At 43.3% G+C, this 23,682-nt stretch overlaps 1 protein-coding gene across 9 annotated transcripts in view; it reads left to right on the plus strand.

Moving 5' to 3' along the window:
• The window catches only part of trim2a (tripartite motif containing 2a), a 139,795-nt gene that overhangs the window by 85,917 nt on the left and 30,196 nt on the right, over positions 1 to 23,682 (plus strand). For all 9 annotated transcript variants that reach the window (XM_055644325.1, XM_055644334.1, XM_055644308.1 and 6 more), the window contains 4 exons: positions 2,483 to 2,663; positions 11,702 to 12,434; positions 16,151 to 16,254; positions 21,779 to 21,946. In XM_055644325.1, coding sequence (XP_055500300.1) covers positions 2,483 to 2,663; positions 11,702 to 12,434; positions 16,151 to 16,254; positions 21,779 to 21,946 — 1,186 coding nt within the window. The remainder of the gene's footprint in view (positions 1 to 2,482; positions 2,664 to 11,701; positions 12,435 to 16,150; positions 16,255 to 21,778; positions 21,947 to 23,682) is intronic.

A 23,682-nucleotide genomic window follows, 5' to 3' on the forward strand; every position in this document is an offset into this window, starting at 1 on the left:
AATGGCCTACTCCTGCACCTATTTTCTATGTTTCTATGTTTCTCCATAGATGCTGCCTCACCTGCTGAGTTCCTCCAGCATTTTTGTCTACCTTGAAAGGTAGATAGGTCAAGAAGGCTTTTGGCACATTGGCTTTCATCAGTCAGGTTATTGAGTATAGAAGTTGGGATGTTATGTTACAGTTGTACGAGAGGTTGATGAGGCTACATTTGGAGTGTTGTGTTTAGCTTTGGTCACCCTGCTATAGGAAAGATGTTGTTAAGCTGGAAAGAGTGCAGAGAAGATTTACAAGGATGTTGCCAGGACATCAGGACCTTGGGAGTATTGGGCAGGCTAAGATTTTATTTCTTGGTGCGCAGGAGGATGAGGGTTAATATTATAGAGATGAAGAAAATCATGAGAGGAATAGATAAGGTAGATGCACTGTATTTTACCTAGAGTAGGGGAATCGAGAACCAGAGGTTATATGTTTAAGGTGAGAGGGAAATTATTTCATAGTGGCAACTAAGTGGCAACCTTATCACACAGCCGGTAATAGGTATATGGAACGAGCTGCCAGAGGAGGTAGTTGAGGTATATTATATAACAACCTTTAAAAGACATTGGACAGGTGTAGATGAAGCATCTTGGTTGGGACTGGGCATATAGGGCCAAGGGGCCTGTTTCTTTGCTGTATGTCTCTTTGACATTCATTTCCAATTGGCATTTTCGCTCTTTTAGAAGAAACAAAAACAGTGAGATAAATTCAGATGAGGAATTATTTTTGCTGAATTAAAATGTGTAATAAAGGAGGAGTAATCTTATGGACTTAAAAGGGGTAGTTGCATGAAGCTGAGAAGGAAAAAATAAAATGAACCGCCCCCATCATTCCACAAATATACCTCTTCACTGTGTCGAACATTAATGCAAACTCTTGTCTGTACTGCAACAATTTTTATGAAATCATAAATGCATCATAAAACTGAAATAACAATGCAATGGTCATGGTCATAAGTGATAGGAGAAGAATTAGGCCATATGGCACATCATCTACTCCATCATTCTTTAATGGTTGATCTATCTCTCCCTCCTAAACCATTTTCCTGCCCATTCCCCGTAACCCCTGTCACCCATACTAACCAAGGCACTATCTCTGCCTGAAAAATAGCGATTGACTTGGCCTCCGCAGCCTTCTGTGGCAATTAATTCCACAGATTCACCGTCCTCTGACTAAAGCAATTCCGCCTCATCAACTTCCGAAAGTAACGTCCTTTAATTCCGAGGCAATGACCTTTGGTCCTTGACACTCCCACTAGTGGAAACATCACGATTTTTGTTAGTTATCTGCAGTCCAGATTATTCATTTGGGTTCTCTCATCAGCAGGAGATTTTGAGGCACAGTGTAACAGGAGGGTTTCCAGCCTGTCTGAGTGTGTCTCCCCCCCCTCAGTAAGCTGGCCTGTATTGGATATTCACAACTGTAGTATTGATCTTTTTTTAATGTAAGGAGTCTGTGAGATAACAACTACAGATGATTGATAGGATACCCATTGTAATAGAATCCACCAATAGCCTTAGAACTCCCAACTTTGTTGCACTAATTTCCCAGAATTTACAATCCCAGTTCTGAAAACTATTGGGTAAACCCTTATTTCTTCCATCCAATGTTATGCATCTAATTTTCCAAATTGCCTTGAACTGCTATTTTTCCCATTATTGCTTCTGAAGTATATTAAAATTTGGATATGTTCAATTTGCATTTATCTGTTTTAGTACTTTGCCTGGTTTTGCATTTTCTTTCCAAACTATTATTTTTCACACATTTTCTTTTTATTTCACTCTCTTCTTGCTATTTAATTGGTTTAAATTCTTTCATTGTATTTTTACACTTATGTGGCATATACTGCCATGTTTATATTATATCAAGATTGACGGCACGGTGGCGCAGCGGTAGAGTTGCTGCCTTACAGCACCAGTCTTCGGGTGCTGTCTGTACGGGGTTTGTACGTTCTCCCTGTGACCTGCGTGGGTTTTCTCCGGGTGTTCCGGTTTCCCCCATACTCTGAAGACATACAGCTTTGTTGGTTAATTAGCCTGATAAAATTGTAAATTGTTCCCAGTATGCTTTAAGGGCCTGTCCCACTTGGGCGCCTTTTGCGCGTCATTTACGCGACATCATTTATGCATCACGACGCGAGCATGCCGTGCATTACGCATGCATAGCACGTAGGCAGTGACGCATGGTAGCACGCGGCGCCCCAGGATTTTGGTATTCTCAAAATCCTTGCGCGCCACCTGTGTTACGCGCAAATGACGCCCAAGGGACAGGCCCTTTAATGTGCGGGGTTCGCTGGTCAGTGGGCCAAAGGGCCGGTTAAGCTAAATTGAGCTAAATTAACTAAGCTAAATTGCAGATTATTTGCACTTTATTCCATGAACATATTTGCACAAAATAGCCTGCGAAGTGGTGTGGGAAAATAAACTTTGAATCTCTTTTTCACAGGATGCCTGAATTGGACTCTGCTCTAGGTTCCCTGTCTGAAATCTTGCAAGATTTAACAAATGAGAAAGTAAGCATTGAAGAAGAGATTCACACAACATTCAGCGATCTCCAAAAAACCTTAAATGTACGAAAGAGTGTTCTGCTCATGGAACTGGAGGTCACATATGGTGTTAAACAAAAAGTAAGATGAGTTTATTATTTGCCATATCATGGTTGTGTAGCTTACCAAAGAATTATAACTACTTTAAGTAGAATTGGTCACCAGTAATATTTCAGTAAAAACAGAAAATGCTGAAACTGCAAGTTGGGGAACACCTTTTGAAAGGAAACATTTTGCTTTTGTTGAGGGCAAATGGCTATGAGGAGAGACTATTTAGAATTGGCAAGGTTTCGGATCGAGACCCTTCTTCAGTCTGAAGAAGGGTCTCGACCTGAAACGTCACCAATTCCTTCTCTCCAGAGATGCTGCATCACCTGCTATTACTCCAGCATTTTGTGTCTACCTGCTCCATTTATGTTCTCTATTTGCTCCCCTGATTGCTTTCTTAAGTGTACTCCTACACTTATACTCATGGAAGAATTTGCTTGATCCCCACTTGCCTCCCTTGTCCTGACCAGAGACCCAACATCAAGGGTCAAGAGTGTTTTATTGTTCAAACTACCGAAACACAATAATGAAATTCTTACTTGCAGAAGTACAACAGATATGTAAACATAAGAGAGACACAAAATGCTGGAGAAACTCAGCAGGAGGGGCAACATCTCTGGAGAGAAGGAACAGATGACATTTCAGATCGAGACCCTTCTTCAGACTGATGTCAGGGGAGAGGGAGACACATAGATAAGGATGTCTTAGGTGCGAAACCAGGACAAAGGGGATGTACGTCAAGGAAAATGTATATTTGATCATTGTTAGCTGGGAGAAGGTAAAGCCAAAGCAAACAGAGATAAAATGTAGTCGGGGACAGTCAGACTGGTCGGAGAACTGGGAAGTGGCAGGGATGGAGAGAGAGGGAAAGCATGGGTTATGTGAGGCTAGAAAAGTCAATGTTCATACCGCTGGGGTGTAAGCAATTTGGTTCCTTCAATTTGTGCTAGGCCTCACTCTGACAATGGAGGAGGCCCAGGACAGAAAGGTCAGTGTGGGAATGGGTGGAGGAGTTAGTGTTTAGCAACTGGGAGATCAGGTAGTTTTAAGTGGACTGAGCAGAGGTGTTCAGTGAAACGATCGCCGAACCTGCGCTTGGTATCACCGATATATAGTAGCAATGTTACAAAATTTTGAGATTTTAAAAATCAAGTCTGCAATTTATCCCATCAGATAAAGCACAAAAATAAGTTTAATTTGACACCTAATTCACTTTCATATCTTCAGTATTAAAAAAGTTATGGCCATTTTCATACTTGGAAATTAGCATCTTGTTCCCCTATTGATTTTCCATTGACTTAACACAAAAGCTGTGATCGAGGACAGTGAAATGGCCATAACTTTCTTAAAAATTAAGAGAACTGAAAGAAATTTTCAGTTATTATAGATTGAAGCATTCTGAAACAAATATGAAACAATCTTACTTGGATGACCTGAAATTAAAGCATATAATTAGTTAGTTACCCAATTGTAGCTAATTCCAAACTTCAATTACTAGATCTAATTACTAGATAAAATACATTACGTTTGTGGTTGTAACGTGACAACATGTGGAAAAGTTCAAGGGGTAGGAATACTTTTGCAAGCCATTGTATGTGAGGTAAGGGAAACAAGTAGAGTAGCTATGGAAACTATGAGATTCAAAGAAGAGGAAGTACTGACACTTTTGAAAAATATAAAAGTGGATAAGACTCCAGGTCCAGACAGGATATTCCCTAGGACATTGAGGGAAGTTAGTTTAGAAATAGCAGGGGCCATGACAGAAATATTTCAAATGTCATTAGTGCCAGAGGATTGGCGTACTGCGCATGTTGTTCCATTGTTTAAAAAGGATTCTAAGAGTAAACCTAGCAATTATAGACCTGGTAGTTTGACGTCAGTGGTGGACAAATTAATGGAAAGGATGCTTAGAGATAATATATATATATAAGCATCTGGATAAACAGGGTCTGATTAAGAACAGTCAACATGGATTTGTGCCTGGAAGGTCATGTTTGACTAATCTTCTTGAATTTTTTGAAGAGGTTACTCGGGAAATTGATGAGGGTAAAGCAGTGGATGTTGTGTATATGGACTTCAGTAAGGCCTTTGACAAGGTTCCTCAAGGAAGGTTGGTTAAGAATGTTCAATTGTTGGGTATTAATGGTGGAGTAGCAAGATGGATTCAACAGTGGCTGAATGGGAGATGCCAGAGACTAATGGTGGATGGTTGTTTGTCAGGTTGGAGGCCAGTGACTAGTGGGGTGCCACAAGGATCTGTGTTGGGTCCACTGTTGTTTGTCATGTACATAAATGATCTGGATGATGGTGTGGTAAATTGGATTAGTAAGTATGCAGATGATACTAAGATAGGTGGTGTTGTGGATAATGAAGTAGATTTTCAAAGTCTACAGAGAGATTTAGGCCATTTGGAAGAGTGGGTTGAAAGATGGCAGATGGAGTTTAATGCTGATAAGTGTGAGGTGCTACATCTTGGCAGGACAAATCAAAATAGGACATACATGGTAAATGGTAGGGAATCGAGGAATGCAGGTGAACAGAGGGATCTGGGAATAACTGTGCACAGTTCCCTGAAGGTGGAATCTCATGTAGACAGGGTGGTAAAGAAAGCTTTTGGTGTGCTGGCCTTTATAAATCAGAGCATTGAGTATAGAAGTTGGGATGTAATGTTAAAATTGTATAAGGCATTGGTGAGGCCAATTCTGGAGCATGGTGTACAATTTTGGTCGCCTAATTATAGGAAGGATGTCAACAAAATAGACAGAGTACAGAGGAGATTTACTCGAATGTTGCCTGGGTTTCAGTAACTAAGTTACAGAGAAAGGTTGAACAAGTTAGGGCTTTATTCTTTGGAGCGGTGAAGGTTAAGGGGGGGACTTGATAGAGGTCGTTAAAATGATGAGAGGGATAGACAGAGTTGACGTGGACAAGCTTTTCCCACTGAGAGTAGGGAAGATTCAAACAAGGGGACATGACTTGAGAATTAAGGGACAGAAGTTTAGGGGTAACATGAGGGGGAACTTCTTTATTCAGAGAGTGGTAGCTGTGTGGAATGAGCTTCCAGTGGAGGTGGTGGAGGCAGGTTTGATTTTATCATTTAAAAATAAATTGGATAGTTATATGGATGGGAAAGGAATGGGGGGTTATGGTCTGAGTGCAGGTAGGTGGGACTAGGGGAGAGTAAGTGTTCGGCACGGACTAGAAGGGCCGAGATGGCCTGTTTCCGTGCTGTAATTGTTATATGGTTATGTCCAACACAGTCGGGGGGATAATTTACAGAAGCCAATTAACTTATAAACCTCCAAGTCTTTGGGCTGTTGGAGGAATCTGTATCACCAGAAGAAAAAGAACATGGTCACAGGGAGAACATCCAAACCATGCACAGACAGTGCCGGTAGTCAGCATCGAACTGTGATCTCTGGAGCTGTGAGGCAGCAGCGTAACCACTGTGCCTCTGTTACTCTGCTCTGCCTCCCAGCAGGAAACCTATTGCTGATCTTTGCTGGAGTACTCGTTTAATGTATGCCGCCAAAGAAAGCACTTTGATTAATACCTTCACTCACAATGTTAAAAGAAAATATTTCAGAGAGATGACCAGTAATTGAAGTGCAGACACTAAAGAATTTGCAGCTCACTTTTAAATGTGAGAATGACAGGAAAGGTAGCTAGCAGCAATCAACCATGGACGATTTGAGAAATCAGGCGCTGGTCAGGAAAAAGAGGAATGCCTGGGTCAGGTAGAACTAGTTAGAATCCTTGAGGGAAATTGAGGAGCATAGGAAGGCAGCGTACAACCCAGCGGTATGAATATTGATTTCTCTAAGCAACCCTTGCTTTCCCTCTCTGTACCGCCCCTCCCCCACCCTAGTTCTCCGACAGGTTTCACTGCCCTCATGATTAATTATACTGATTGGATGCTTCATTGTCCCCTTCCCCTCAGCCAACAATGAGTTCTGCATTTCCTTGATCAGCGTTGGCTTTGATCTGTCGTTTTCACACCTTACCCTTCCATATCTCTAGAATCCCTCTCCCCAGATTCTCAATCTGAAGAAAAGGGTCTTGACCAGAAACGTCACCCATTCCTTCTCTCCAGAGATGCTGCCTGTCCCGCGAGTTACTCCATGGTAAGAAGGAAGACAGGAGGGGGAAAAGGGGGGCAGGAGATAGCTCTGGACAATAGTTTAGGGAGAATCCAGAGATTTTAAGTATATTGAAGCAAAAGGGGCAAAAAATGAATTGGAATGTCGAGGATCGTGCACTGTTGAGGGGTTGCCGAATATACGAAGGTAGATAAATCTCTGGGGCCAGATTAGGATCTGTCCCCCTCCCATTCTGGGACCTCCCTCCGTCCTCCATGAGTCCCTCCATCCCTCTACGACATTACCCAACCTCCTCTCTGTGTTCGCCTCACTCCCCTTCATGGAATCACCCTCCCTCCCCTCTTTGGCATCTCACTACTACCCCCCCCCCCCCCCCCCCCCCCCCCCCCGTCTTCCTCCCCTCACTCTGTCTGGGATCTTAACCGCGCGCCCCCCACCCCCATTTTATGGGATATCATCCCACCCACCCTTTAATCATATGATGTAGGAGTAGAACGGGGAAATGTAGGAGGGGCGGGACAGTGGTGCAGCGGTAGAGATGCTGCCTCGCAGCGCCAGAGACCCGGGTTCCATCCTGACTACGGGTGCAGTTTGTACGTTCTCCCCTGACCTGCGTGTGCTATCTCCGGGTGCCACGGTTTGTACAGGGCCCCAGTATTAAGACCACACCTGGAGTATTATGTGCAGTTTTGGTCTCCGAATTTGAGGAAGAACATTCTTGCTATTGAGGGAGTGCAGCGTAGGTTCACCAGGTTAATTCCCAGGATGGCGGGACTGTCATATGATGAGAGAATGGAGCGGCTGGGCTTGTACACTCTGGAATTTAGAAGGATGAGAGGAGATCTTATTGAAACATATAAGATTATTAAGGACATGCTAGAGCAAGAAACGTGTTCCCGATGTTGGGGGAGTCCAGAACCAGGGGCCACAGTTTAAGAATAATGGGTGAGCCATTTGGAACGGAGATGAGGAAACATTTTTTCACACAGAGGGTTGTGAGTCTGTGGAATTCTCTGCCTCAGAGGGCGGTGGAGGCCGGTTCTCTGGATACTTTCAAGATAGCTAGATAGGGCTCTCAAAGATGGCGGAGTCAGGGAATATGGGGAGAAGGCAGGAACGGGCTACTGATTGTGTTTGATCAGTCATTTAAGGATCAATCTGGCATTCTATGTGCAGTATGGAGCCACAGGATGGTGAATTGTTAAATTAATATTTCTCATCTGTGTTTACCACAGAGAAAATTGACTGTGTGGAGTTTGCACATATTCCCTGTGACATGAGTTTCCTCTGGGTGCTTTGGTTTCCTCCCACATCTCAACCACCCAGCAACAGATTGTTCCAGCTGTTACGGTCAGGCAAACGCTTCCGTTGCCATGCTGTTAACTCAGCGGGTGTGTCAGCATCTCTAGACAGAAGGAATAGGTGACGTTTTGGGTTGAGACCCTTCTTTAGACTGATGAGGGGGGGCGGGAAAAAGAAAGGAAGAGGCGGAGACAGTAGACTGTGGGAGAGCTGGGGAGGGGAGGGGAGGGGAAGGAGGGAGAAAGCAGGGACTACCTGAAATTGGAGGTCAATGTTCATACTGCTGGGGTGTAATCTATCTAAGTGAAATATGAGGTGCTGTTCCTCCAATTTACGCTGGGCCTCACTCTGACAATGGAGGAGGCCCAGGACAGAAAGGTCAGATTCGGAATGGGAGGAGGAGTTGAAGTGCTGAGCCACCGGGAGATCAGGTTGGTTATTGCGAACTGAGTGGAGGTGTTGGGCAAAGCGATTGCCATGCTTGCGCTTGGTCTCGCCGATGTAGAGACGTTGACACCTGGAACAGCGGATACAATAGATGAGGTTGGAGGATGTGCAGGTGAACCTCTGCCGCACCTGGAAAGACTGCTTGGGTCCTTGGATGGAGTCGAGGGGGAAGGTAAAGTGACAAGTGTAGCATTTCCTGCTGTTGCAAGGGAAAGTACCAAGGGAGGGGGTGGGAAGGGTGGGAAGGGACGAATTGACCAGGGAGTTACGGAGGGAACGGTCTCCGCAGAAAGCAGAAAGGGGAGGAGATGGGAAGATGTGGACAGTGGTGGAATCTCGTTGGAGGTGGCGAAAATGTCGGAGGATTATATGTTGTATGTGACGGCTGGTGGGGTGGAAGGTGACTCTGTCCTTGTTACGAGCAGGGGGGTGGGGAGTGAGAGCAGAGCTATGGGATATAGAGGAGACCATGGTGAGAGCCTCATCTATAGTCGAAGAGGGGAACCCCCGCTCCCTAAAGAATGAGGACATCTCCGATGCCCTGGTGTGGAACACCTCATCCTGGGTGCAGATGCGGCTTAGACGGAGGAATTGGCAGTAGGGGATGGAGTCCTTACAGGAAGCAGGGTGGGAAGAGGAGTAGTCTAGATAGCCATGGGAGTCAGTGGGTTTGTAGTAGATTCCTCCATTGCTGGTTGTTCAGGTTCAACATAACTATTTATTTATTTTGCCTTTATTTATGGATGTCAGGATCCCAGTGCTTTATTCACCCGTTTACTGCACGATACAACTTTATTTATCCTGGTCTGCCAACAGTTCAAAGATACAGTTACAAGGCATTGAAAGTGTCATTGTGCATTATAATAATAATGAAATTAAAGTGACCACTTATTGCACAGTACATGTAATATTGTTATACCTACAAATTTCAAGGATTTCTGCACGTACTTGGTCAGATACCTTTATAACTGCCGTTTTACAATGTTTTTTTCTCACTTTCTGCTGAATCAGACTTCACACATCGCTGTTCGATGACCCATGGAATTTTTCTCTTCTTGTCGAATGTTACTACTCTGTCCATTCACAACACTAAATGACAAACAATTAAATTAAAATGCCAACCCAATGTTTGAATGAAAGGGGAAAGGGAAAGTACAACTGGATCTGGGGGTTCTTGTACATCAGTCTATGAAAGTAAGCATGCAGGTACAGCAGGCAGTGAAGAAAGCGAATGGTATGTTGGCCTTTATAACAAGATGAATCGAATATAGGAGCAAAGAAGTCCTTCTGCAGTACAGTACAGAGCCCTAGTGAGACCACACCTGGAGTATTGTGTGCAGTTTTGATCCCCGAATTTGAGGAAGGACATTCTTGCTATTGAGGGAGTTGCAGCGTAGGTTTACAAGGTTAATTCCCAGGATGGCGGGACTGTCATATGCTGAGAGAATGGAGCAGCTGGGCTTATACACTCTGGAGTTTAGAAGGATGAGAGGATACCTCATTGAAATATAAGATTGTTAAGGGCTTGGACACGCTAGAGGCAAGAAACATGTTCCCGATGTTGGGTGAGTCCAGAACCAGGGGCCACAGTTTAAGAATAAGGAGTAAGCCATTTAGAACGGAGACGAGGAAACACTTTTTCTCACAGAGAGTGGTGAGTCTGTGGAATTATCTGCCTCAGAGGGCAGTGGAGGAAGGTTCTCTGGATGCTTTCAAGAGAGAGCTAGATAGGGATCTTAAAAATAGCAGTCAGGGGATATGGGGAGAAGGCAGGAATAGGGTACTGATTGGGGATGATCAGCCATGATTACATTGAATGGCGGTGCTGGCTTGAAGGGCCGAATGGCCTACTGCACCTATTGTCTATTGTCTATTGAAAGAATCACTGAAAATCTATGACACAGAAGAATGCTATTTGGCTCAAAATGTTTATTTCAGATTGAGTTCCCTGACCTAATTCCGCTTTACATCACCATGCATAAACCTGCAGTTAATAGCTGTTCAAATATATATCTGTATATAATGGGAGTTTTTAATTCTGCCATTCTTTCGGATTCTTACCACCCCTGGGTACTACTTTTTCATGGTCTAATCTTTGTTCCCTGCATCAATTTATGAGGAACATAAACTGTTCACTCTCACCCAATGTAAAAAAAAAAAACGTCTGAAGAAGGGTTTCGGCCCGAAACGTTGCCAATTTCCTTCGCTCCATAGATGCTGCTGCACCCGCTGAGTTTCTCCAGCTTTTTTGTGTACCTTAAAAAAAAAAACAACCGTTTCCCACGACAGTTTAATATCTGAGTTTGAGTTTAGTTTATTGTCACGTGTATCGAGGTACTGTGAAAAGCTTCTGATGCATGCTAACCAGTGTCGTTCTGCAGTGTAAACACTGGTGTACACGACCACAGAGCTTATGGAAAGCTATTCACAGCTGCCCACCAACCTGCTGGAAATCGTGTTGGTGTGTTCTTCCAGTAGAAAGCTGGATGTGGAAAGGACGGAAATCCTGGGATGCAATGAGGTCCACCGCCTCTCCCATTAGGCAGTGATGCCTTGCCATTCCTCCAAATGCCTCTTGAATATCCTAAATTGATCCATCAATGGCAGTCTATTCTCTAATTACCAAGAGAGTAGAAGCTCATTAACCGTCCAGCAAAACCCAAAGTGCCGGAGTAATTTAGCAGGTCAGGCAGCATCTGTGGAAGGGATGGAAAGGCAATATATCTGGTCGGGACATTCATCGGATTATCCACATCTCTATCCTCCTATCACCACATTCTGGTTATTGCATTTTTGCTAACTTCTCCAGCCATGGTACTCCTCCCAATGTTTCAACCTCCCTCAACTCTGTTCCTTTAACCCCATCTCCATTTGCTTTCATGCCTTGAATCCCATTTCTCGTGGCTCCACCTCCAGCATCTTTGCCATTTCACTTTTTAAACTAAACTGTTCCTCTTGCTTTCGTCAAGATTCTCATGGGTAAAAGCTTTAGATCTCCCTTTTAGTAATATCGTTTCCCTTGTCCAAGACAGTAGAATTTACATTTGCATGAAAACATGTCTGCAACTTGTCAACGGGCATCTTAATTATTGCATCTTTTCAAGATTATTGTACGATTTCAAGGACATGTATGATTTTAAAACGCCCATGTGTTTTGTTTGTTGACGGCCATGTTGGAAGAACTGTAAATGATGTGTAATAAACGTTGAATTCTTGTTGCAGGTTCTCCAAGCACAGCTGGATGCATTGATGCAGGGTCAGGAAAGCATCAAGAGTAGCTGCAACTTCACGGAACAAGCCCTAAACCACGGGACGGAAACTGAAGTTTTATTAGTAAAGAAACAAATGGGGGACCGGTTGAATGAACTAGCTTGTCAGGAGTTTCCTTTGCAACCCCAAGAAAATGATCAGCTGGAATTTGTGGTGGAGACTGAAGGGCTTAAAAAATCCATACACAATCTAGGGACCATAATAACCACAAACGCCGTGGCCTACGAGACTGTTGCAACCGGTGATGGGCTGAGACAGTGTGTGATTGGCCACCCTACATCTGTTACTGTCACCACAAAGGACAAGGATGGAGAACTTGTGAAGACTGGAAGTGCTTGTCTTTGTGCTGAGATCGCATCTCCCGATGGGCGCATGGTCGATGGGGAGATACTCGACAATAAGAATGGAACCTATGACTTTCTGTATACCATTCAGAAAGAACAGAAAGAGGGTGACTTCACCCTTACTCTCAGACTTTATGATCAGCATATTAAGGGTAGTCCATTTAAGTTGCGCGTGATCAAACCCACTGATCTTTCTCCGACGTCTGATGGTGTCAAACGACGTGTGAAATCCCCTGGCAGCGGGCATGTGAAACAGAAGGCTGTGAAACGACCAGCAAGTATGTATAGCACTGGCAAAAGAAAAGAGAATCCAATAGAAGATGACTTAATCTTTAGAATTGGTACGTAAATTTCATTTGAATCCCTTTCCCTTCCTCTTCCTCCTACTACTTTAGGCCATTTGGAAAAATGGGCTGAAAGATGGCAGATGGAGTTTAATGCTGATAAATGTGAGGTGCTACACCTTGGCAGGACAAATCAAAATAGGACGTACATGGTAAATGGTAGGGAATTGAAGAATACAGTTCAACAGAGGGATCTGGGTATAACCGTGCATAGTTCCTTGAAGGTGGAATCTCATATAGATAGGGTGGTAAAGAAAGCTTTTGGTATGCTAGCCTTTATAAATTAGAGCATTGAGTATAGAAGCTGGGATGTAATGTTAAAATTGTACAAGGCATTGGTGAGACCAAATCTGGAGTATGGTGTACAATTTTGGTCGCCCAATTATAGGAAGGATGTCAACAAAATAGAGAGAGTACAGAGGAGATTTACTAGAATGTTGCCTGGGTTTCAACAACTAAGTTACAGCGATAGGTTGAATAAGTTAGGTCTTTATTCTCTGGAGCGCAGAAGGTTAAGGGGGGACCTGATAGAGGTCTTTAAAATGATGAGAGGGATAGACAGAGTTGATGTGGACAAGCTTTTCCCTTTGAGAATAGGGAAGATTCAAACAAGAGGACATGACTTCAGAATTAAGGGACAGAAGTTTAGGGGTAATATGAGGAGGAACTTCTTTACTCGGAGAGTGGTAGCGGTGTGGAATGAGCTTCCAGTGGAAGTGATGGAGGCAGGTTCATTGGTATCATTTAAAAATAAATTGGATAGGCATATGGATGAGAAGGGAATGGAGGGTTATGGTATGAGTGCAGGCAGGTGGGACTAAGGGGAAAAAAAATTTGTTCGGCACGGACTTGTAGGGCCGAGATGGCCTGTTTCCATGCTGTAATTGTTATATGGTTATATACTTCCCTCACACACTCACCTTAAATCCCTGTCCCACGGTACGAGTTCATTCCAAGAGCTCTCCTGAGTTTTAAAAAAATCAAACTCGTGGTAAGTACGGAGAATGAACTTAGCGCGTATGTCGGAGCTCGGGGATGTCTATTAGCGCTAACGGCAGGTACTCGGGAAGACTCGCTAACGGTATGTAACTACCGAGTTACAAGGATCTCAAACTCCTTTCTGTAATCCATCTCATCATTCTTTAATAAGGTCAACTACAGTGGCGGCATCTCCCAATAATCAGTAGGAATTGGAAGAGCAGATGTGTAGGGAGATTGCAGAGAGCTGTAAAAAAGAATAGGGTACAATTGGTAAAATACTTCAAATTCCCTAATATTGATTGGGTCTTTGATAGTGTAAATGGCTTGGGTGTGATGGAATTTGTAAATGTGTCCAAGAAAACTTTCTTAACCAATATATAAAGGGCATAACACTAGACTTCATTTTGGAGAATGATGTAGAACAAGAAACTGAAATGTTTCTGGGGAGAACTTTGGGACAATTGGCCATAATTCTATCATTTCAAAGTAGTTCGGTTCTCCACGGCGGTGGCCCCCAAGCTAAGGTACTAAATTTACTGCAAGGATTTCGGAAGCATTTGCAGAGGTTAAGTGAGAGAGCCTTCTTGCAGGTAAATGGACAACTAGCAAGTGGGAAGCTTGCAAAAGTGAGATAGCAAAAGCATAGGGGCAGCACATTCCTGTGCAGGTGAAGGGCAAAACAAGCACGTTTAGGGAATATTGGTTAGCGAGGGATGCTGAGACATTGGTCAGGAAAAAGGAGACATGTGTCAGATTAAGTGAGGTGGGATCAGAGATATGAGAAGTGCAGGAGCACACATGAAAAGGCATTCAGGAGGGCAAAGAGATGACACAAAATGGATATGGCAGGCAAAGTAAAGGAAAATCCTAAGAGACTCTACAAACATAGTCTCTAGTCTCCTAAGAAACTCTACAAACATAGAAAATAGGTGCAGGAATAGGCCATTCGGCCCTTCGAGCCAGCACTGCCATTCATTGTGATCATGGCTGATCATCCCCTATCAATAACCCATGCTTGCTTTCTCCCCATATCCCTTGACTCCACTAGCCTCAAGAGCTCTATCTAACTCTCTCTTAAATCCATCCATGACTTGGCCCCCACTGCCCTCTGTGGCAGGGAATTCCATACATTCACAACTCTCTTGGTGAAAACGTTTTTTTCTCACCTCAGTCTTAAATGACCTCCCCTTTATTCTAAGACTGTGGCCCCTGGTTCTGGAATCACCCAACATTGGGAACATTTTTCCTGCATCTAGCTTGTCCAGTCCTTTTATAATTTTATATGTTTCTATAAGATTCCCGTTCATCCTTCTAAACTCCAGTGAATACAAGCCTAGTCTTTTCAATCTTTCCTCATATGACAGTCCCACCATCCCAGGGATCAATCTCGTGAACCTACGCTGCACTGCCTCAATCACAAGGATGTCCTTCCTCAAATTAGGAGACCACATTCCAAAGATGTGCAGGTTTGTAGGTATATTGGCTTCTATCAAATATCTCCAGTGAGTAGGGTAGAACTAGTGTATAGGGATCGCTGGTCGATGTCGGCTCAGTAGGCCAAAGGGCCTGTTTCCATGTTGTATCTCTAAACTAATCTAAACTAAAGCCCCAGCACAGATCCCTGCAGAACTCCACTGGTCATAGCCCTCCCGCCTGAATATTGTCCTTCCATCACAATCCTGCCTTCTAGCAGTAAGCCAGTTATAAATCCAAATGACCAAGTCACTGTTAATTCCATTCACAACCTGCTGGGTCAGCCTACCAAGGAGGACTTTATCAATTAAAATCCATGTGGACAACTTCCAGTGCCTCATTTATCACCCTTGTCTTCTCCTCAAAAATGTCAATCAAGTTATTGAATCCTGGCTGTCCTTAATTAACCCATTTTCTTCTAAATGGGAGTAAATCCTATCAGGAATAATCCTCTCCAATATCGTCCCTGCCACCGACATGAGGCTTACCCGCCTATTCTATTTTTAACTTTCTTATACGAGCAACATGGGCTACTCTCCCATCCTCCATGATCTTGCCCGTGGCTAGAGAAGACGCAAAGCCATTTTGTAACACCTTTTGGCCTTTCTAATTGCCCACTGCGTTCTTTTCTCCTTGCTTCGTATTGCTCAACGCCTGAAATCCCTCTAAAACTATCCTGTCCATGTGCAATCTTGTTAGATTGTTAGATTATCTACAGATAATCTATATATTACTAAAACTCTCATCTTGACCTCCCTGTCTGCGTTGTAATTGAATGTGCGCAAAAACGATCCCCCATAGCACTACGATTTTTCGCCACCTTACTCGCCATTCTCTGCTGCGTCAAATAAGTTTTGTTCCGATCGGTGAAATAATTCAAAAGTTATGAAGGTTTTGAAGATCCCCCCACCCCCGTCAACTACAACCCCTCCCCCACACCACCCTCCCCAGTGGTGGAATATTGCATTGGGGAATGGGTTGTGTTGGGGGGAACCAGGTCTCCCGTGCGACCCAACAGGTCCCACTTAGACTAGTTAAGAATAAATTTCCAATCCTGCATTAGAAAAAAATGGGAAGAGTTTAAGGTTTCTTTATGGATTTTGTATGAAATTACAGCTGTGGAGTCATTAATAATACTCTTCTCACATTTGAATTTTACCACCACAACTATCCAATGGAAATTATATTGACATTCAGTTAAGATAACATTTAATGCCGTTCATTCCAAATAAGATTTATTTGCTATTTTTTCCTTGCAGGCACCAAGGGAAGAAATAAAGGGGAATTTACCAATTTGCAGGGAGTGGCAACATCCACCAATGGAAAGGTCATGATAGCAGACAGTAACAATCAATGTGTGCAGGTAACGGGATATCATTTAAAGCCTTCCATCAACCCTCAGCCCATATCTTTTAGTTCTGTGTTGTGTGATGATTTTGACTATCACACAAACGAACCTCCCTGCTATTGACTCCATTTATACCTCATGCTGCCTCGACAAAGTCAACAGCATAATCAAGGACGAGTCACACCCTGGCCACTCCCTCTTCTCCTTTCTCCCATTAGGCAAAAGGTATATGTGTGAAAACGCACACCTCCATATTCAGGGACAGTTTCGGCCTGGCTGTTATCAGGCAACTGAATCATCCTACCACAACCAGAGAGCAGTGCTGAACTACTATTTAACTCTTTAATGATCCTCAGACTATCCTTGATCGGACTGCTGGCTTTACCTTGCACAACCCGTTATTTCCTTATCATGTATCTATACACTCTAAATGGCTCGATTGTAATCATGCATTGTCTTTCTGCTGACTGGTTAGCATGCAACAAAAGCTTTTCACAGTATCTCGGTGCACGTGACAATAAACTAAACTGTTCTCTTTTTTTTCATCTTTGTTGGCATTGTACTATTAGCATTTACTGAACCGTAAACCAGTACAATCTGTGCACTTTTTAATTTGTCCATGATGATTTTGGAAATGGTGATATCTATGTATCTTGAAACTCATCTCCATCAACACTGTGGCTTAGCAATACTCGGGTCAACCCCACCCCCTCCCCCGCCCAATCCACTCTCCATAGCCTCTGACCACTTTGTCCCTCACAGTAGTTCCTCCACGCCAAATCCTCCATTGTTCTCTCCCCCCACCTCCCATGCTGGGTCCTCTTTTGTTCCACCTCACGGGGAGGGGGCTGGAGAAAGTGGGATACTGTCGCCTAAGACTACCTTCATCACCATCAACAACACAATATTTGTCATCGGCAAACATACCAACAAGCTAACATGCCTCTCTTGATCTACCATCTAAATCATTAAACTGTACGATATGGGTCCCAGCACTGATCCTTGTTGCATATTGCTGGCCACAGGTTACCAATCACAACAATAACGTCGCAATCACCCTCTGCTTCCTATTTTGAAGCCAAATTTGGATATAATCTGCCAATTTGCCCTGGGTGACATGGGCACTAATCTTTGAACCACTTTCCCATATGAGACATTGTCAAAAATGTTCCCAACATCCATAAGGACTATGTTAAATGCAATGGCCTTGTCAGTAAACATTGTTGCATTTGAGATTTAAAAAAAAAAATGCATTAGGCAGGATATAAATAAAATTAATAAATTAATAAACAGATAATAATCCCTTTTCAAATGCAGATTAATCCTGTCAGATTTTATTTCCATTATCTTCCTTGCCATGGATATTAGATTTAAAGTCTATAATTTATCTAGATTATCCGTGTGCCCTATTTGAATATAGAAACAATTCAGTAGATCCTTGGACCTTGGGCCGCACCGAATTTAACCCTTGCACAACCTTGAAGATCATAAGTGATAGGAGCAGAATTAGGCCATTTGGCCCATCAAGTCTACCCTGTCATTCAATCATGGCTGATCTATCTCTCTCCTCCTAACCCCATTCTCCTGCCTTCTGACCATAATCCCTGATACTCGTACTAATCAAGAATCTATCTATCTCTGCTTTAAATATATCTACTGCCTTCTGTGGCAAAGAATTACCCAGATTCACCACCCTCTGACGAAAGAAATTCTTCCTCATCTCCTTCCTAAAAGTATGTCCTTTAATTCTGAGGCTATGACCTCAAGTCCTAGCCTCTCCCACTAGTGGAAACATCCTCTCCACATCTACTCTATCCAAGCCTTTAATTATTCTGTACGTTTCAATGAGGTGCCCCCCCCCCCCCCCCCCCCCCCCCCCCCCCTCCCCCCCTCTTCTTCTTAACTCCAGCAGGTGGAGGCCCAGTGCTGTCAAACGCTCATCATATGTTAACCCACTCATTCCTGGAATCATTCTCGTAAACCTCCTCTGGACCCTCTCCAGAGCCAGCACATCCTTCCTCAGATTGGGGGCCTAAAGTTGCTCACAATACTCCAAATGCGGCCTGACCAACGCCTTGTAGAGGCTCAGCATTATATCCTTGTTTATGTATTCTTCAAGTAGCATTGCGTTTGCCTTCTTTACTACCGATTCGACTTGCAAATTAACTTTTTGGAAATCCTGCACCAGCACTCCCAAGTCCCTTTGCATCTCTGATTTCTGGATTATTTCCCCATTTAGAAAATAGTCCACCTTTATTCTTACTACCAAAATGCACGACTCCACACTTTGCTACGCTGTATTCCATCCACCACTTCTCAGCCCACTCTCCCAACCTGTCCACGTCCTTCTGCAGAGTCCCTGTTTTCGCTACACTACTTACCCCTCCACCTATTTTCGCATCATCCACAAACTTTGCCACAAAGCCTTCAATCCCCTCGTCCAAATCATTAATATACAACGTGAAGTGTAGCGGCCCCAGCACCGAGCCCTGCGGAACTCCACTAGTCACTGGCAGCCAAGCAGAGAAAGCCCCCTTTATTGCCACTCTTTGCCTTCTGCCATCCAGCCAACCAGCTATCCATGCTAGTGTCTGCCCTTTGATACCGTGGGCTCTCATCTTCCTTAGCAGCCTCATATGTGGCACCTTATCAAAGGCTTTACGAAAATCTAGGTGAACAACATCCACTGACTCTCCTTTATCTGTCCTGATATTTACTTCTTTCAAAAAAACACAAACAGGTTCGTCAGGCAAGGTCTCCCCGTCACAAAGCCATGCTAACTTTGGCCTATTTTATGAACTTCTAAGTCAAGGGTTCCGAACCTGGAGTAAATTTCACCTACCCAGGGGGTAGATTTGTTGATTCTGGATTTGTAAATATATTTTTTCTCATTGACTGACTGTATTTGGTTCTGGTATATCATTAGTCCGTTCATCATGAGTTGTTCATAAATAAGTGAAATAACATTGTTATTTGCTATTAAAGTTGCCTGGGGTAAACGGGACAAAAACGGTTGGGAACCCCCTGTTCTAGGTACTCCCTAACCTCTTCCTTTACAATGGACTCAACCATTTTAACCACCAATGTAGTCAGGTTAACCGGCCTGTGGTTCCCACTATTCTGCTTTGCTCCCTTCTTGAACAGCGAGGTAATATATTCCCTATCGTTTGGAACCATTCCTGACTGGTGATTCTTGAAAGATCACTACTAATGCTTCCACAATTTCTAAAGCCACCTCTTTCAGAACCCTGGGGTGTGTTATCCACCTTCAGCCCTTTTCAGCTTCCCAAGCTTCAGCTCCTTCGTAATAGCCACTCCACTAACCTCCATCCCCTGACTCTCTTCAATTTCAGGCACGTTGCTGGTGTCTTCTGTGAAGACTGATGCAAAAAAGTTATTCAACTCCTCTGCCATTTCTTTATTCCCCATTATCACTTCTCCTGCATCATTCTCCAGCGGCCCAACGTCCACTCTTGTCTCATTCTTGCTCTTTATATATCTGCAGAAACTCTTGCTCTCCTCTTTTATATTATTGGCTAGCTTACCTCCGTATTTTATCTTTTCTCCCGTATTGCCTCTTTAGTTACCTCCTATTGTTCTTGAAAAGCTTCACAATCCTGTGGCTTCCCGCTAATCTTTACAATATTATATGCCTTCTCATTTAGTTTTAAGCTGTCCTTGACTTTCCTTGTCAGCCACGGTCACCTCGTTCTCCCCTTAGAATCTTTTTTCTTCTTTGGTGGAATTGTTCCCAGAAACACCTGCCATTGCTGTTCCACCGTCATCCTTGCCACGGTCCCTTTCCAGTCAACTTTTGGCAGGTCCTCCCTCATGCCTCTTTAGTTCCCTTTGCTTAGCTGTAATACTGACATCCAATTTCATCTTTCCCCTCTTAAATTGCAGTTTGAATCTTATCATATTATGGTCGCTACCTCCTAATATTTCCTTTAACTTATCAAATCTGGTTCATTACACAATACTAAATCCAGAATTGCCTTTTCCCTGGTATGCTCCACTACATGCTCCACTAATAAACCATCTCTGAGGCACTCCACAAATTCCCTCTCTTGGGGTCCAGTTCCAACCTGATTTTCCAAGTCTCCCTGCATATTGAAATCCCCATTACCACCGTAACATTGCCTTTCTTACATGCCAAATGTATCTCCTGATGTAACGTACCCTATATCCTGACTACTGTTTGTGGGCCTGTCAAGAACTCCCATTAGGGTCTTTTTACCCTTGCAGTTTCTCAGCTCTTCCCACAAGGACTCTACATCTTCTTATCCTATGTCACCCCTTGCTTAGGACCGAGTTTCATTTCTTACCAGAGCTACCCCGCCCCTTCTGCCCACTTGTCTGTGATTCCGATAGGACGCGTAACCTTGTGACTTGTGTACCGCTGCTGTTGTGGACGAGAATCATAGTCATAAAGTGATACTGCGTGGAAACGGGCCCTTGAGTCCAACTTGCCCACTGGCCAACATGTCCCATCTAGACTTGTCCCACCTGCTTGTGTTTGGCCCATATCCCTCTAAACCTGTCCTATCCATGTACCTGTCTAAATGTTTGTTAAATGATTTCTGCATTAAGGCACATAAACACTTGTGGATTTGTTCAAGATGACATTGCTAGCCATAAATAAAATGAGATAAGTATTGTGATTCTAAATAGTTGTGGTTGGTGGTTTTCCTAAAACATGTCTCCTAGCTCGGCACACAATGTTTTTCTAGACACAAATGTCAAGTACAACTCTTACTCTTAAAAATGATATATCGAACAATATTTAAATCAGACAATGCTGGAGTAACTCAGCGGGACAGGCAGCATCTCTGGAGAGAAGGAATGGGTGACGTTTCGGGTCAAGACTCTGACTCGAAGAAAGGTCTCGACCCGTAACACCACCCATTCTTTCTCTCCAGAGATGCTGCCTGTCCCGCTGAGTTACTCCAGCATTGTCTGATTTAAATATTGTTCAATATATCATTTTTAAGAGTAAGAGTTGTACTTGACATTTGTGTCCAGAAAAACATTGTGTGCCGAGCTAGGAGACATGTTTTAGGAAAACCACCAACCACAACTGAGTTACTCCAGCATTTTGTGTCGATCTTCGATTTAAACCAGCATCTGCAGTTCTTTCTTACACAATATTTAAATCAGGTTATTTTCCACATTTTTAAAAATTACAAACAATTTCTGAAACTGATCTTCACACTCTTTAATGTCTGATGGTTTACGTCAGGTTAGCAAACACAACATTTCCCAGAATAGCGATTTGCAAATGTACTGCATGAAATAAATAGACTTTCTTTGGTGCGCTGGTACAGTCCATCTTTGAGGGGTCATCACACATCCTGATTTCATTCTGTGATATAACTAACTGCAGTAACTAAATGTTTAAGAAGGAACTGCAGATGCTGGAAAATCGAAGGTAGACAAAAATGCTGGAGAAACTAAATGCTTAATTTTGTTTAGATACAATACAACATGGTGTTGAAACCAGCCAAAGCATTGTACAAGATTTCGTAAACTTTTATTCCAGATTTTCTCAAATGATGGCCAGTTTAAAAATCGTTTTGGTGTTCGTGGACGATCTCCTGGCCAACTCCAGCGTCCGACGGGTGTAGCTGTGCACCCGAGTGGTGATATTATTATTGCTGATTATGACAACAAGTGGGTGAGCATTTTCTCCTCTGATGGGAAATTCAAGGTGAGTGTGAATTATCTTTGTGGAAACCAGTTGAATTGAAAAGTTTGCCCGTAAATCTGGATGGAATATTTGATAAATCTTGGTTCAAATGTGCTGCGTTGGAGATGCAGAATAGAGATGCATTTGAGAGGGAGCCCAGCTTGAGAGGGATTCTGCACAATCTGTACAGCTGACAGTGTAGGAGGCTTTTGTATGCAGGATCCTCAACAGTAATGATGTAGGTGGTGGAAAGAGCAGGGAATTAGAGGCGACAAATTTACTGATCAAATCAAGTGAGCATTAATAGGGGAGAAGGAATGGGTGACGACCATTCAGAAGAAGCGTCTCAACTCGAAACGTCACCCATTCCTTCTCTCCAGAGATACTGCCTGACCCACTGAGTTACTCCAACTTTTTGTGTCTATCTTTGGTTTAAACCAGCATCTGCCGTTCCTTTCTTCACAAATTAGCATTAATACTGTGCAGGAGAAATGCCAGGACTGAATGTAAGTAAGTAAGTAATGTTATTTATATAGCACGTTTAAATCAACTCGCATTGAAACCAAAGTGCTTTACATAGAAGAAATAATTAGGTTTCCGTACATCCATAGATAAATTAAAAAAACAGAAAAGAAAAATGACACAACACATTATAGAATTTAACATGACGTCCCCCCACAGCAGAATCAAAATTTTCCACTGTGGGGAAATGCACAAGAAAGTTCAGTCCACTGTGATCACCCGAGGCCAGGGCCTATTTGCGGCCTCCGCAGCCAGACCAATGTTTTCAGGCCCTCTTGCCGGATGATGGAGCTCTGGCGTCGGGAGAAATATAAAATGGTACAGTACAGGAACAGACCCATCAGTCTGTGCTGAACATAATGGCAAATGAAACTAATCTCCTCTGTCTGCACATCATCCTTATTCATTAATTCCTCACGTATCCATGCCGATCTAAAAGTCCCTTCAGCGCCATTATTGTTTCTGCTTCCGCTACCAACCCTGGCAATGAATTCCAGAAACCCACCCCTCTCTGTGTTTGCCTCACACATCTCCTTTATCCCTTTAAACTTTCACTTTCCCATCTTCAAGCTCTATTCTTTGACATCCCCACCCTGGCGAGCAGAGGTTCTGACTGCCTAATTTACCCGTGCCATTCATTATTTACACACTTCCATTACTTCTCCTCTCAGCCTCTGATGCTCCAGAGAAAATAAGTCCAAGTTTGTCCATGTGTAAGAAAGAACTGCAGATGCTGGTTTAAATCGAAGGTAGACATAAAATGCTGGAGTATCTCAGCAGGTGAGGCAGCATCTCTGGGGAGAAGGAATGGGCGATATTTTGGGTCAAGACCCTTCTTCATTCTCTTCCAAGTTTGTCCATGCTCTCTTTATTGCTAGTACTCCCTAATGCAGGCAGAATTCTGGTAAACTTCTTAAACCTCTCTGCACCCTCTTCAAGGCCACCACATCCTTCCTGCAAAGAGAACAACGGGAACTGCACACAATTACTCTAAATGCATGCTAATAAGGTCTTACAGAGCTGCCGCACAGATTCTGACTCTTGTACTCAGTCCCCCTGGCTGATGTAGGCAAGCGTACCATACTGTTTGTTTACTGCTCCATCTGCTTGTGTTGCAAAAACATTGGGTAGAAGGTGAGTCAGTCACTGCAGGATATCCAAACTACTAGTGTGCAAAATGAAAGAACATGGATTGTAGGTAATATGGTTTAGGTTAGTTAAGTGATACAGCATGG

This window comes from Leucoraja erinacea, chromosome 1, assembly GCF_028641065.1.
Source record: "Leucoraja erinacea ecotype New England chromosome 1, Leri_hhj_1, whole genome shotgun sequence".
Taxonomy (NCBI): domain Eukaryota; kingdom Metazoa; phylum Chordata; class Chondrichthyes; order Rajiformes; family Rajidae; genus Leucoraja; species Leucoraja erinaceus.